This window comes from Esox lucius, chromosome 7 (genome assembly GCF_011004845.1).
Source record: "Esox lucius isolate fEsoLuc1 chromosome 7, fEsoLuc1.pri, whole genome shotgun sequence".
Taxonomy (NCBI): Eukaryota; Metazoa; Chordata; class Actinopteri; order Esociformes; family Esocidae; genus Esox; species Esox lucius.
Window position 1 is genome coordinate 19,931,285 of NC_047575.1, and position 14,527 is coordinate 19,945,811.

At 42.8% G+C, this 14,527-nt stretch overlaps 1 protein-coding gene across 1 annotated transcript; it reads left to right on the forward strand.

The window, feature by feature from the left end:
• The first annotated feature begins 2,024 nt into the window (after positions 1–2,024).
• On the forward strand, positions 2,025–3,176 carry LOC105026009 (prolactin-releasing peptide receptor-like). Its single transcript, XM_010897146.2, has one exon. The coding sequence runs from the start codon at positions 2,025–2,027 to the stop codon at positions 3,174–3,176; it is 1,152 nt and encodes a 383-aa protein (XP_010895448.2).
• Positions 3,177–14,527: the final 11,351 nt, after the last annotated feature.

The following is a 14,527-nucleotide window of genomic DNA, read 5'->3' on the forward strand; positions in this document are numbered from 1 at the left end:
TATACTACAGGTCTGTAGATGTTGTAGAAACAAAATTGGGTCTTTCAGAACGTTATCTGCAACCTAAAACATTATCAGCAATATAAATATATCCTTTGCCTCCAAATTCTAACATGTCCTGCTTGTATTTCTAGTCAGATATGTTGTTAACACTTATGTATTATAAAATTATACACTGCTCAAAAAAGTGTGATCATGACAGAATAACACCAAGTCAGTTAAACCTCAGGGATATCAATCTGTCCAGTTAGAAAGCATAAGTGATTGTGAATCAATGTCACCTGTTTTGGTGCAAATGAAAGTGACAACAGGTATTTTATTTTATTATAATATCTTTTATTTTATTATAATATCTTTTGTCTGGCTATATTTTTGCCTATATATTATTTTTCTTAACCCTCACTACATAGTTGTCTGGTGCCATGTCACAAGAGTTTCATTGTGCAGGATGACCCTGTGTTGTTTGGTGCATTTGACAAATCAACCTTGAAACTTGAAAATGCACTCAAGAGGCAACAACAGGACAACCCCCAAAAAGGGAGTGGTTTTGCCGGTGGTCACGGACAACTGCTCTCTTTATCCTTCCTGACGGAAGTTTTGCGTTTTCCTAGTGTCCTTGTCACTACTGGTAGCATGAGGCGGTATCTGCAGCCTTTTTCAGGTTGCACAGGCAGTCCAGCTCCTCCAGGATGGCACATCCATACATGCCATCGCAAAAAGGTTTGCTGTGTCTTCCAGTACAGTCTCAAGAGCATTGATGAAATAACACGAGACAGCCTGTTACACGAGGAGAGCTGGACAGGGCAGTAGAAGGGCATCAACCCAGCAGCAGGATTGGTATTTACTCCTTTGTGCGAGGAGGAACAGGAGAAGCACTGGCAGAGCCATTCAAAATTTCCTCCAGTGGGCTACTGGTGTGCATGTTTCTGCAACATCATCCAACATGACCGGTTTGGAGGTAGGTCAGTGATGGTCTTTTAGAGGCATATACTTGGAGGGTTACACATACCTCCACGTGTTAGCCAACGGTACCCTGACTGCTGTTAGGTACCGGGATGAAATCCTGAGACCCAACATCAGACCTTAAGCTGGTGCTGTGGACCCTGGGCTCCTCCTGGTGCAGGACAATGCCCGGCCTCATGTGGCCAGAGTGTGTAGGCAGTTCCTGGAGTGAGAAGGCATTGATGCTATTAATTGGCCCTCACGTTCCCCAGACATGAATCCAATTCATAATGTCCTCTGGGACATTATGAATTGGTGCATCAGACGCCACCAAGTAGCGCCAGAGATTGTACAGGAGCTCACTGATGCCCTGATCCAGGTCTGGGAGGAGATCCCCCTGGACACTATCCGCCGTCTCATCCGGAGCATGCCCAGACGTTGTCGGCACGTGGGGGACATACACACTACTGAGTGACATTATGAGTTGCGATTGTTGTGATTTCAATTGTTTTACTTAGATTTTTAGTGTGAGTTTGAATCCAGCCCTCAATTGGTTAGTGGTTTGGGTTTCCATTGCCCATTGATATGTCATTTTGTTTTCAAAGAATTACACAATTGTACAAAAATATTTTGATCTTTAATATATTTAGTTCATCGAGACCTGATATACTCATATACTCAGTAGTAAGAGAAAGGAAGTTTGCGCCAATGCAGGAAAATATTTTGTTTTGAAAATATGTTGCAGATTGTGGTCCGAAGTAGCGAAACTGTCCTCTAAAGTAATTCTTTAAAATACATGAGTCTTTTCTCACAAGTATCAAAGTTGCCTGAAGAATCCCCAGGGTCTGCCATGACAGACTTTCTGGCGTTCACCTCTTCAAGAGCACATTAGAACAAGTTGATTTAATAAACATCCAGGTGGATCTGCTCTAGCACCGCCATTTCTGAACATCCAATATGTTTTAAAAATAATTTCAAAAAGCAAAACACACTTTAATTTTTTTGTACTCCAAAAAAACAATCTGCGATTGGCTTACAACGTTTTGTATATCTCTTCACATTCCAGCAGTTGGTGGTTAGAGATGGACCCTGTGTTGGCGAGGTCTGTGCATGCCTCCTCCAATGCCAGTCTAGACAGATCTCTTCTGAACCACAGTGACCCAGTGGAGTACTTCTCAGGTCTTCAGCTACTGTTGAGCTACCGCTCTTTGTTCATCCCTCTTTACTGCCTCCTGGTAGCCGTGGCTTGCGTGGGCAATGCCCTCCTACTAGCCTGCATCCTGATGGACCGGAAGCTCCACAACGCCACCAACTTCTTCATAGGGAACCTGGCCACAGGCGACCTGCTCATGTGTCTGTGCTGTGTCCCACTGACGGCCTCCTATGCCTTTGAGCCCCAGGGCTGGCTGTTCGGACAACCACTCTGCTCCCTGGTCCCCCTGCTGCAGACGGCCACAGTCTTCGTCTCTGTGCTGTCTCTCACAGCCATCGCTGTGGACCGCTACGTGGTGGTGGTTCACCCTGTACGGAAGAGGATCTCCCTGAGGGGTTGTGGCACCCTGGCAGTTGGGGGGTGGCTGCTGTCCCTGTTGCTGGCCACTCCGCCATCCCTCCACACGCAGTACGTGGACCTGCGTCTCAGCGGCGTGGAGCTGGTCGTGTGCGAGGAGTTTTGGCCAGACTCAGACCGCCTGCGGCTGCTGTACTCCTGCTTCGTTCTGCTCACCTCCTACCTGCTGCCCCTGCTGTCAGTCAGCGTGGCCTACTGCTGCATCACGGTCCAGCTCCGCCAGCGTTGTCTCCCGGGGGCTCCCTCCCACAGCCGGCAGCGCTGGAACAGGAAGAAGAAGAAGACCTTCTCCCTTCTGGTGCTGTCGGTGCTCTCCTTCGCTCTTTGCTGGCTGCCCTTGCAGGTGCTTAACCTGCTGTTAGACCTGGACCAGGAATTCCTGCTGGTGGACAAGCGCTACATCAACCTGCTACAGGTGTGCTGCCACCTGCTGGCCATGAGTTCCACCTGCTACAACCCCTTCATCTACGCTTCGCTCCACAGCAAGGTGCGTTTGCGCCTGCGGAACTACCTGAGGCCCCTTACTGGGCGGGGCCACCAGAGCAGTTTGCTCTACCAGCAGGCATTACAGCACAAAACTACCACCTGTCTCAGTATGGTGTCTGAGAAGCCGGTCAGAGAGGAGCAGGATGGGCCCCAGACCAGCGCTGACAACTCCTTCTGATTGATGAGATAACAGTCTACTCATAGGCATGTCACTAGAGATTAAAGTTGGTACTGCTGTTGCTTGACTTTGTGTTTTTCCATCTAATGTTCCTTTCCCTGGCTCTCTGCCTTGTTCTTCTTTTTAGGTCATCTCTTGACGAAACTGAACAACTGTCTTCACTTCTCAGTAATCCACATAGCTACTTTAGGAGTTCTGTGAAGTTGATAGGATCATGGCACTTAAAGTCCTACCTGAGGCCAGTGTTCTATTGAGGCTCCTTATAATTTCTTCCAGCTACCCTGAGGGCAAACACTGGCCTGGCTGACGCCGGATCTCTGTGTCCTATTGACTAGAGCTCTGCGCTCTGTAGTGGGTCGTATCAGTCAGGCTAGGCACACAACCAATGATCCCTCAAATCAGATTAGTGGATGAAGGAGAGGTCACGGAGGTCCTTCTGAACACCTCTCTGTTTCTATCTCTTTTGGTCACAGTCTCTTTAGATCTAGGACCTGTAGTTTTAACTATACTGTGTCGTTGCAAGAGTGAGCCAATACTCTTGCTAGGGCCTCCCAAAGGCATAATTGTCATTTGCGTAAAAGGGTGGTTCATATTCTCCCAGCACCTCCTGGAGTGTGGGCTGGGGGGCGGATGGCAGGAGTCTCCCAGACTCATAACCCTCCAGTGCCTCCTCACGCCTGCCAGCATAAATGGGATCATTAGATGACGAGATGTTTCCTTCCATGCGCTGATTTCAAAAACATCCTGCTTTGGCGAGCACTGTGAAAACAATGCTTGGCCGAGTGGTGCCTGGAATGGTAAACAGGCCGACAACTTAATAGAAAATAAAATACAATTTAATAACATCACAGAAAAAAGGGGTTAAAGGGGGAGGAAAATACATATACAACTTTGTGTAAAACAAGACACTAGCCCCCACCCATGTAACTGAAAGAAATATTCTTTAAAAATGTATTTAACCAAAATCCTATACCATTTTGATTACCAAACAACCTCTTTGTCCAATGGCATCTACACCCAATTCATCATAGAATTTGTTGTGAACACTGTCAAGTGTTGTGCCCTGACGCATTGGTGGTTTGGAATGAATATACTTATGGCCTGCTTTGAAGCATTTTGGGTTTGGCTCTTCTTTTATTCATGTGATTTAAAATCTGCAATCAGCCTTGCTCATGTTTTCACAGCCCACTTGACTTCTCGGTTGTATAGGTTGCAAAGGTGTTTAATATTCTATGTTATCCTTAGTTCTATTTGCCTTGTCTATCTTGTCTATAACTATGTCCGGAGGTTTGTTCTAATGTGCTGTTGATAATGTCTTAACAGATCATTCTAACTCTATGTTATAGTAACTGTGTAATGCCCTTAATATATTTTAAGATTTTCCCCTTTGATATATTTATGGTTGAATGAAGTAGAGGTTTTGTACATTACAAAAGTTCCGGTAATTTATCAAACAATCAGATAAAAGACAGACAACAAAAACAGCATGAAGAAACATACACAAAGGGAGGTCTTCCCTCTTCTGCCCCATGCAGCAACCCCTCCTCAAACGTTCTATACCTACTCCTCCAGGGACTCCACCCAGTGATTCATATTCACACTCTTCCCATTTTACATCCCTTTAAATATGTGCAGGAATAGCATATGAAGAAAGCAACAAATTCATGATTGTCAACCCTCCTGAGCTTTCTTGAATTTCCTGCAATAAAGCTAAGACATACGTGCGTGCATAAGTTCCCAAATAAAAAAAAAACGGGTTCAACATTCAACCAAATATCTCTCTCTATATATATATATTCAGTGGGGACAACAAGTATTTGATACACTGCCGATTTTGCCGGTTTTCCCACTTACAAAGCATGTAGAGGTCTGTCATTTTTATCATAGTTACACTTCAACTGTGAGAGACAGAATCAAAAATCCAGAAAATCACATTGTATGATTTTTTTATAATTAATTTGCATTTTATTGCATGACATAAGTATTTGATCACCTACCAACCAGTAAAAATTCCGGCTCTCACAGACCTGAAAGACACTCCATTCGCCGTGTTTGGATGAAGAAGAAGGATGAGTACAACCCCAAGAACACCATCTCAACCGTGAAGCATGGAGGTGGAAACATCATTATTTGGGAATGCTTTTCTACAAAGGGGACAGGACAACTCCACCGTATTGAGGGGAGGATGGATGGGGACATGTATCGCAACATCTTGGCCAACAACATCCTTCCCTCAGTAAGAGCATTGAAGATGGTTCGTGGCTGGGTCCTCCAGCATGACAAAGACCCGAAACACACAGCCAGGGCAACTAAGGAGTGGCTCCGTAAGAAGCATCTCAAGGTCCTGGAGTGGCCTAGCCAGTCTCCAGACCTGAACCCAATAGAAAATCTTTGGAGGGAGCCGAAAGTCCGTATTACCCAGCGACAGCCCCAAAACCTGAAGGATCTGGAGAAGGTCTGTATGGAGGAGTGGGCCAAAATCCCTGCTGCAGTGTGTGCAAACTTGGTCAAGAACAACAGGAAACGTATGATCTCTGTAATTGCAAACAAATGTTTCTGTACCAAATATTAAGTTCTGCTTTACTGCTTTATCAAATACTTATGTCATGCAATAAAATGCTAATTAATTACTTAAAAATCATACAATGTGATTTTCTGGATTTTTGTTTTAGATTTCGTCACTCACAGTTGAAGAGTACCTATGATAAAAATTACTTCAACAGGCTTTGTAAGTAGGAAAACCTGCAAAATCAGCAGTGTATCAATTACTTGTTCTCCCCACTGTATATATATATATATATATATATATATATATATATATATACTATATACTACCATTCAAAAGTTTGGGTCACTTAGAAATGTCCTTTTCCATGATAACATTGGGCCATTGTCCTATTGGAGGAAATTGGCTTCAATCAAACGCCATCCACAGGGTATGGTGTGGCGTTGGAAAATGGAGTGATAGCCTTCCTTCTTCAAGATTTACACTCCCTTTTACGCTGTACAAAGCACCCCCAAACCATCACATTGCCTCCACCATGCTTGACAGATGCTCTGGCATCTTTTCATTTGGTCTGCATTTCACGTTCTTACTGATCCGAATACGGATAGATTTATCTTTATATAACACTTCTTTCCAATCTTCTTCTGTCCAGTGTCTGTGTTTTTTTGCCCATCTTAATCTGTGATGTGTCTTTTTATTTCAACTCTGCCTAGAAGGCCAGCATACTGGAGTCGCCTCTGTAATGTTGATGTTGAGGCTGGTGTTTTGCAGTTGCTATTTAATGAAGCTGCTAGTTAAGGACTTGATGCGTCTGTTTCTCAGACTAGACACTCTAATGTATTTGTCCTCTGTGCACTGGGGCCTCCAAATCCTCTTTCTATTCTGGTTAGAGACAGTTTGCACTGTTCTGTGAGGGGAGTAGTACACAGAGTTATATGAGATCTTCAGTTTCTTGGGAATTTTCACACATAGAATAGCTCTGTATGCCTATTTAGATCTAGTCTTTAGTCTATTACAATTCAGCTGTTTCCAGCTGCAGTAGTCATTTACTACATTAACAATGTCTGCACTGTATTTCTGATCAATTTGATGTTGTTTTAATGGGAAAAATTTAAAAAGTGTGTGTGTGTGTGTGTGTATGAGTGTGTGTCAAAACATTGGCCATACCTACTTATTCCAGGCTACTTCTTTTCTTTTTTCCATGTGGTACACAGAGTGGTGTGGTAACCAAAAAAGTATTTCATATTCTTTAAAGTAGCCATACTTGCCTTGCCATGCACTGCTGGGCAGGATTCACAGACAAAGAAGTGATGACAAAAAAAATATTCACAGCAGGAATGCCTACACTCCATTGATATATTGTAAAATAAATATTAGCTGTAGCTAGTTGTCATACCAGCGGGTTTTACTAAACATATTTAACAATGTTGTGCATTACTGTGTGTCTCTAAGATTTTCACTACAGATTTGTCATGAATATGTGGTGATTTAGGTGGATGAGCTCGACATATGAAAATATGAATTAGAGTGAGGTGTTGTGCATCATGCCTGTACTGTCAACGTCAACACAATCATTTAAAGAACTTTGTTTGCAGTACTGCGTTAAGTTCAGGATTTCAGACACACTAAAACAAAACCACAGTCTCAGTTGAGTAATGGATTGCAATGTTCACAGAACTATGGGTTTCAAGTAAAACATGGAATTTATTACCATATTAACTGTGATTGTCTCTGCACTGAACTTGTCAATTAATATATGGTCATTTTAAATGTTGTGGTATTTATTAAAGTTGTTTTATTGTCTTTTTAGAGATAATATTTTGTCTATTAATGTATTGTCATTTTTATTCTACATAGTTCTGTCTTTGCACTGTACTTGTATGTTGTTGTTCTACTGTGTATTGTCATGTTTTATGTTTTGTGGACCCAGAAAGAGTAGCAGCTGCTTTTGGTAGTAGCTTATGTGGATCCTAATAAAATCCTATATCTGAGAGATATATATATATATATATTCTTTTCATATTTCCCACTTTACTTCTGATCCTTAGATTAACTTTCAATGGATTCTGATACTTTGATCCATAATCCATTGGATTCTTAGCAATAACATCTTTAAAAAAACACTTTGTCCATCTGCAGGAAAGTGTTGTTGTTTCCTCAGAATACAAACTACCATGTTTTTGATTCAGTCAATACAGGATTTCTTAGCGTAGCTACATTTTTATAACACATTGTTATATAATACCTGGCATTTAAATTTAATAAGTTAAATTAAACTTGTTCTTATACAAGAAATATTTTCTGCCCTATTTGCTATTAAGTTGTGAACATAATGTATGTATGCTGCCTTACCTATAAATGCGTGTATACTAATTTACAGAGTTGTGTTTTTCAATGTTATTCCACATCATCATATATCATTTGCAATTACATTTCCACTAGCTGTCACAAACGATTACATCAGGTAACATTCGTGTTAACTGAATAGTGTTTATCACAGCATATAGTTTTATCTCATACAGTACACCTGGAAGAATATTTGGAAAAGGGAGGTAATAGCAATCATTTGTTCAAACTTAGCTTCAAATCTCAACACTGTGAATAAAAATATTTCCTACCCAATAATCTGGATTCTTCCTGTTCCAGTGTATCTGGCCCGGGCAGAGACGCCTGAGTGGGTAGCAGAGACACCTGAGTGGGTAGAACTCTAGCCAGGGTTCTGAGTGTGTAGAACTCAATCCAGGGTTCTGAGTGGGTAGAACTCTAGCCTGGGTTCTGAGTGTGTAGAACTCTAGCCTGGGTTCTGAGTGTGTAGAACTCTAGCCAGGGTTCTGAGTGGGTAGAACTCTAGCCAGGGTTCTGTGGTAGTCTTTGTCCCTTTGAGGAACAGGTGAGCGAAGCGTGGCTGAGGGGTGCAAGAGGCCTTAAAAAGCCACTTTGTGTGATGTTGAGCACTAATGGTGCCAGGATCTTTTGATTGGGGGAGCTAAGACAGGACTAGGTCAAGGCCAAGGTGTGCTGATAATCGACAAGCGGTCACTTGACGCGTGGCCGTTGGCGCTAATGACGTGCGTCGATGTGTTCCTGAATCATTCCTGGGGGTACTAATGGGGTGCCAGGCTTATTCTTGCTTGGGCTTTAGCCCGTCTCACCCTGGCCCTGAAGCCATCGATGATATTTACTTAGCACCTGGATAACACTGGTGTTAAGATGTCTCTGATCTCTCTTCTAATGGTGCTGTCCTTCACCATACACCCGCACTGCAGGGTCATTTTATGCCTTCACTCGCTCAGAGTGGCACACCTTAGATTACCCATGCATCTTTATATCCGTAAGCCCTGTTTCCAGACTGGTATCAGTCTGTCTGTCCATTTTGCTGTATTCTCTTGCGATACTGTAGAAGGTTCTGATAGGGTCGTTGGTGTGCTCACCTCTGCATTCAGTAATCATCAGCGCTAACATCCCGCGGTCATGGCCCAGACTAACGGTGTGAACTTGTTACGTGACATGCCATATTCTCCCAGTTGTTTCTTTCTGAATTAAGCCTGACAGGGCCGCCTAATGCACCAGTCTCCCCTCAGAGTGGTGAGAAAAGGCCCTCTAAAGAGCATTCTCATGTCAGAAGCTGTGAAATATTCTCAAAGACCTACAGGTCACGGCATGACCAAAGCCACAGCAAAGGTACATATTCTGTAATGCTCTCTACTCCCTGTTGTAAGGCTCCTACTGCCAACTACCAGAGCAACTTAGAGCATCGTTATCATTAACGGATTACTGACAGGCTTGAATATGGAAACATGTACACAAATACATACTTAGTTTTTGGCTACCCCACATGTCTTTTATCAACTCACACCTATCATATTTTGCATGTCTTCCACAGACATATGTGGGGTAGCCAAAAACTAAGTATGTATTTGTGCACATGTTTCCATTGCTGTGGATGATATTTTGGGGGAATTTGGTTGCATTTTTCATGACTGTGATACTGAGACATTAACTATAAAGCACCACCAGGGATTTGTTTAATGACGCCCTCTGTCAGCATGAAATATATATGTAACTTACACACTTTAAGATCTATTCTGTACAAATTAAATACTAATAATCGATAAATTAATTTGCCTCTTCGGCATGTCATGAATTAATTCATTACTATTCATAAGAAACGTCCAGGACACAGACGTTAATAAAAAAAAAAAGTTTTTAATATCTACGAGGAGTGGAGTTTTACATGGATAATGACACAATTTGAACATAGAGGTGATTGATTTATCAGATAACTCTTTGAATCAAAGACAGTCAGTTACAAAGGCAGACTTCTGGACTTTCATAAGAAATACTGTAAACAAGATCTCTCACATCAGTGTTTCTCACATCTAAACCACAGAGATGAGTTGTGGTATAAACATTGATTCATCGGGCCTATATACTGACTGGTCAAGCTTGTTGGATATATACCTTGACTGATACACAATGAGACATGGGTAATGTTTTCATGCTTCACCTTTCTTACCCCCCTTTCTGGAAGTACGCCGATATTACATCTATTCATTTTTGTGAAAGGGTTAGCGTTGACATTTCATGCCTTTTCTTAACACATTCCTCATTAAACTGATTTGAACACACATACAACGTGTCTGTATATCACTGTAAGCATATATAAAGGAAACTCTTTTCTTTAATGTCATTCCTGCTTGTCTGTGTCACTTACAGTACAACAAGACCTCTTTTGTTTCTTTACTGTTAAAAAAATCCGGATAGACTGCCAGACCTAGGCTGTGTTTTCTATCCTTTACGCTGTTTTATCAATCTTTAAGTTCCTCCAGCCTTTAGACATAATCACCCATCCAGGGTGGTCCGTTGGACATCTCTGTGTTGCTGGAACGACTGTGCTGTTTCTCCTCAGGTGGACACCACAGTGTTGTAGGAGTCCCCACTGAGAGGCTCACTGTGCCAGAGTTGCTGTGCCGGGGTTAGGCTTGGTCCTTTCCCTGTCCTCTCGTTGAAGGGAATTGAGATCCAGCCATTCTGGTCTGAGTTTTGACTTTGCTTACAGGTAAGGGTGTCCTTATATTTTTCCCCATCAAAACCTGAGGTGGAGAGGATCCCTGAGCCAAGACAGTGACTGCCATTAGCGCTTTCATTTTTCTCTGTGCTCGATCTGCCTGTCCATTACTTTGGGGGTCGCACAGGCTGCTCGTCACATACAGAAGGTAGGGGTCCTTTGCAAAGTCAGCGAACAGTTTTAACAACTGACGTTGTTTGTAATGTTGTGGAAATTTCTATGCACAATGTATTCTCTCTGAGTAAAGGACTGAGTCCCACTGTTAAGATAGGTACAGGAATGTGTGGGACCTGGTATTTGCATAGGGGACATCTATTGTCTGTCCAGATGCAGATCAATGGGTTTTAGGACAGGATAGGAGAAGATACAGCAAGGGGGCAGTAAGGCCAGTTGGCCCCTTTGGGTAAACATTATTGCAGGAAGGATAAGGTGGGGGAAGATAGCATTTGACGTGTGTGATAGAACAAAGGGAAAGGTGTTTGATTGACATGAAACAGATGGCAGCATCTTACCACACCCCTTCTTCCTATGTAATAAATACTGTCGAAATGATGTTTTTATTTAGAAACTATCCACCGTTACTTTGTAACCTGTATACTTTCTCCTTGCAAGCAAGATTAAAACCGTTTATTGCGCAATTGATTTCTCCTGTCTTACCTACCATTTTCATAGAACTTTGGAATTTAGAAATTGCCATCACAGTAACTAATGTGCTCTCTAAAGACTGGCTTCAGTTTCTCCATGACCCCAGTCGTAGTGCTTTGTGGTCTGTGTGGCTTCTTCAATGTAGCATGAAAAGTAGGCCACTACCACTATGTACATGCCCTTGAACCACTTAAATAGGCCTGCTGTAACCTGTTGCCAGAGCCGTTACCATTGAGCTGGTAATCAGAGGCCCTGGAACATTGTTTCTTTCATTAGCACAGATCTCATAATGGCTCTCTAATGTTTTTATATTTCCTCCTTTCCTCTATTGTCAGTGCTAAACTGCAGACAGCATCGTCAGCCCTACGCTGGAGATCACTCTTTACACTTATGACCTTTCTGTAAGGCCAGCTGCCGTATGACAACTTTCAAATTTGCAAATCCAATCAAAGTTCTCAGAGGGGTTGATTAAAATAATAAAAAGAAAATCTAATTTTTGCTGGTGAAATGTGAATTTCACCTGGGTTAGCTAGGCTCCAAACGTTATCCCGTCTCATGCTCCCCTGCTCTGATGCAGGCTGCGTGTGAGTTGCCTAGCACTAGCCCTCTCAAAGCTAAGCTAATGTCTCATCCTCAACTGACAATTAGCTAGCCAACGTTTTGATCATGATAGACCTTATTACATCAACATTTCAAGATTATATTAATGTTCTCAGTCGACTCTGACAGTTATCCAATATCATTTAAGACGGGATTTGTGTTCTTCTGAGACCATGTTATTACTTAGGTTAAGGTATAGCGACAACGAGGGTCAAGTGTTTAACGTTTAACTCATGCTTTACTTTCCCGACCCCCCAACCCCTAGAAGTACACCTGTATTACAGTAAATCTCTTTAAAATCACTGACACCAGATCTGAAGTCTGCCTTGGCAGGATCTATCTCAAGAACAGTTAAAAATCTCATGTAATATGTTCAAGTTCAAAAGGTTTATTTGTCATTTACAACAAGTTACGGCAATGAAATGCTTTGTTTTCCTACTCCCGACAGTGCAGTTAAAAGTTAAAAAGTAAGAGTAATTATAATTAAAAAAAAATAAGAACACAATCAATCAGTATTAACACTGTACAAAAACACACATCAACAATAATAACTATACAACTGTAGTGGAATGTAAAAGTGAAAGGTGTACATGGACTATGGATGGAAGGGAAGAGGGGTTCCCGAGTTGAGCAGCTTTACAGCCTGTGGAAAGAAGCTGTCCCGTAGCCTGTTTGTTTCGGAGGGTATACTCCTGTTCCTTCTCCCTGACGGCAGCTTGGTAAACAGTCTGTGGCATGGGTGGCTGGGATCTGTAATGATCCGTTTGCTCCTCCTCCTACACCTCTCTGTGTAGAGATCTTGCAGGGATGGCAGGTCAGACCTTGTGATGGGCTCTGCTGTTTTGCGGTCCAGGGTGATGCAGCTGCCATACCAGGCGGTGACACAGCCGGTCAGGATACTCTCGATAGTGCATCTGTAGAAGTTGGAGAGTATCCTGGAATCCATGCCAAATCTCCTTAATTGGCATAAGAAGAAGAGCCGTTTCCTGACTGCCTTCACCACAACGTTAGAGTGATGAGACCAGGTCAAGTCAACACTGATGTTTCTTGTGATCAACAATCATCTCCTTCGTTTTGCTGATATTGAGCTGGAGGTTGTTATCCTGACACCACAAAGTCAGTGACCTTACTTCATTTCTATAGGCTGACTCGTCGTTGTCAGAGATCAGGCTTATGATGGTGGTGTCGTCAGCAATCTTAACGATGGTGTTGGAAACTTGAGTTGCCAGGCAGTCCTGGGTGGCATTGCCAATCCGCACCACCTGTGGTCTGTCCGTCAGAATGTTCAGGATCCATCTGCATATAGTGGGGTCCAGACCCAGATCCCTGGTCTTAACTGTCAGCTTGTGGGGTACAATGGTGTTGAAGGCTTAGCTGTAGTCAATGAACAAAATTCTCACGTGTTCCTTTTGTCCAGATGAGAGAGTGCAGAGTGGAGGGTCAGAGTGATGGCGTCCTTTGTGGATCTGTTTTGTCTGTAGGCAAACTGCAGCGGGTCAAGTGTTGCATGCATGGAGTCTGATAGACAGGCTGATGGACAGGAACGAAATCCAGATATCTTTGTGTGAGAATAAAGAATGGTACTGCAATTCAGTGCAAACACTTCTTTCTCATGCCAAGTGCATGGCTCCATCTGTAATGAGTAATTAGCAGGGAAGGAAAAAGCAACAAGAGGATGCAGAAAAACAGAGACAGTTCCTCTAAATCACTTCAACCTCATCTCACCATAGAGGAGAACCAGACTCATCAGACCTTAAGGATCCCTTAAGTGCCAGGGCAATGGCAAACACATAAACAGTGGTGTCTATGCACAAGTACACATTGCACATCCATCGCTGCAACAGACACACTCCGTGTGTACACACGTATATGGTCCCTTGGCAAAAGTGGAAATGTGCATGACATTCTGATCAGGGCCTTAGGTCTTGGCTAAAGTGGAAATGTGCATGACATTCTGATCAGGGCCTTATGTCTTGGCTAAAGTGGAAATGTGCATGACATTCTGATCAGGGCCTTAGGTCTGGACTGAGGACCTTTTTAGTTGATAATGCATGTGGTTAACATGCACAAGCCATCCCTTCTATCAGCAATCATCACACACCATTCCAGTTAGAGACAGGATCCATTATATGTCTGGAACTCATTTTAAATAATACAACTTGATGTAGCAGTTATAATTGTTTGTAAAATGTATTTGCATAATCCTACAGTTGCCAATTATACAGCCAACAGCAGAAGACCCCACCGGGTACCACTCATCTCCACTACAAATAGGAAAAAGAGGCTACAATTTGCACGAGCTCACCAAAATTGGACAGTTGAAGACTGGAAGAATGTTGCCTGGTCTGATGAGTCTCGATTTCTGTTGAGACATTCAGATGGTAGAGTCAGAATTTGGCATAAACAGAATGAGAACATGGATCCATCGTGCCTTGTTACCACTGTGCAGGCTGGTGGTGGTGGTGTAATGGTGTGGGGGATGTTTTCTTGGCACACTTTAGGCCCCTTAGTGCCCATTGGGCATCGTTTAAA

Coding starts and splice junctions, on each gene's coding strand:
- LOC105026009 (XM_010897146.2), top strand. CDS start 2,025: ATGGACCCTGTGTTGGCGAGGTCTGTGCATGCCTCCTCCAATGCCAGT.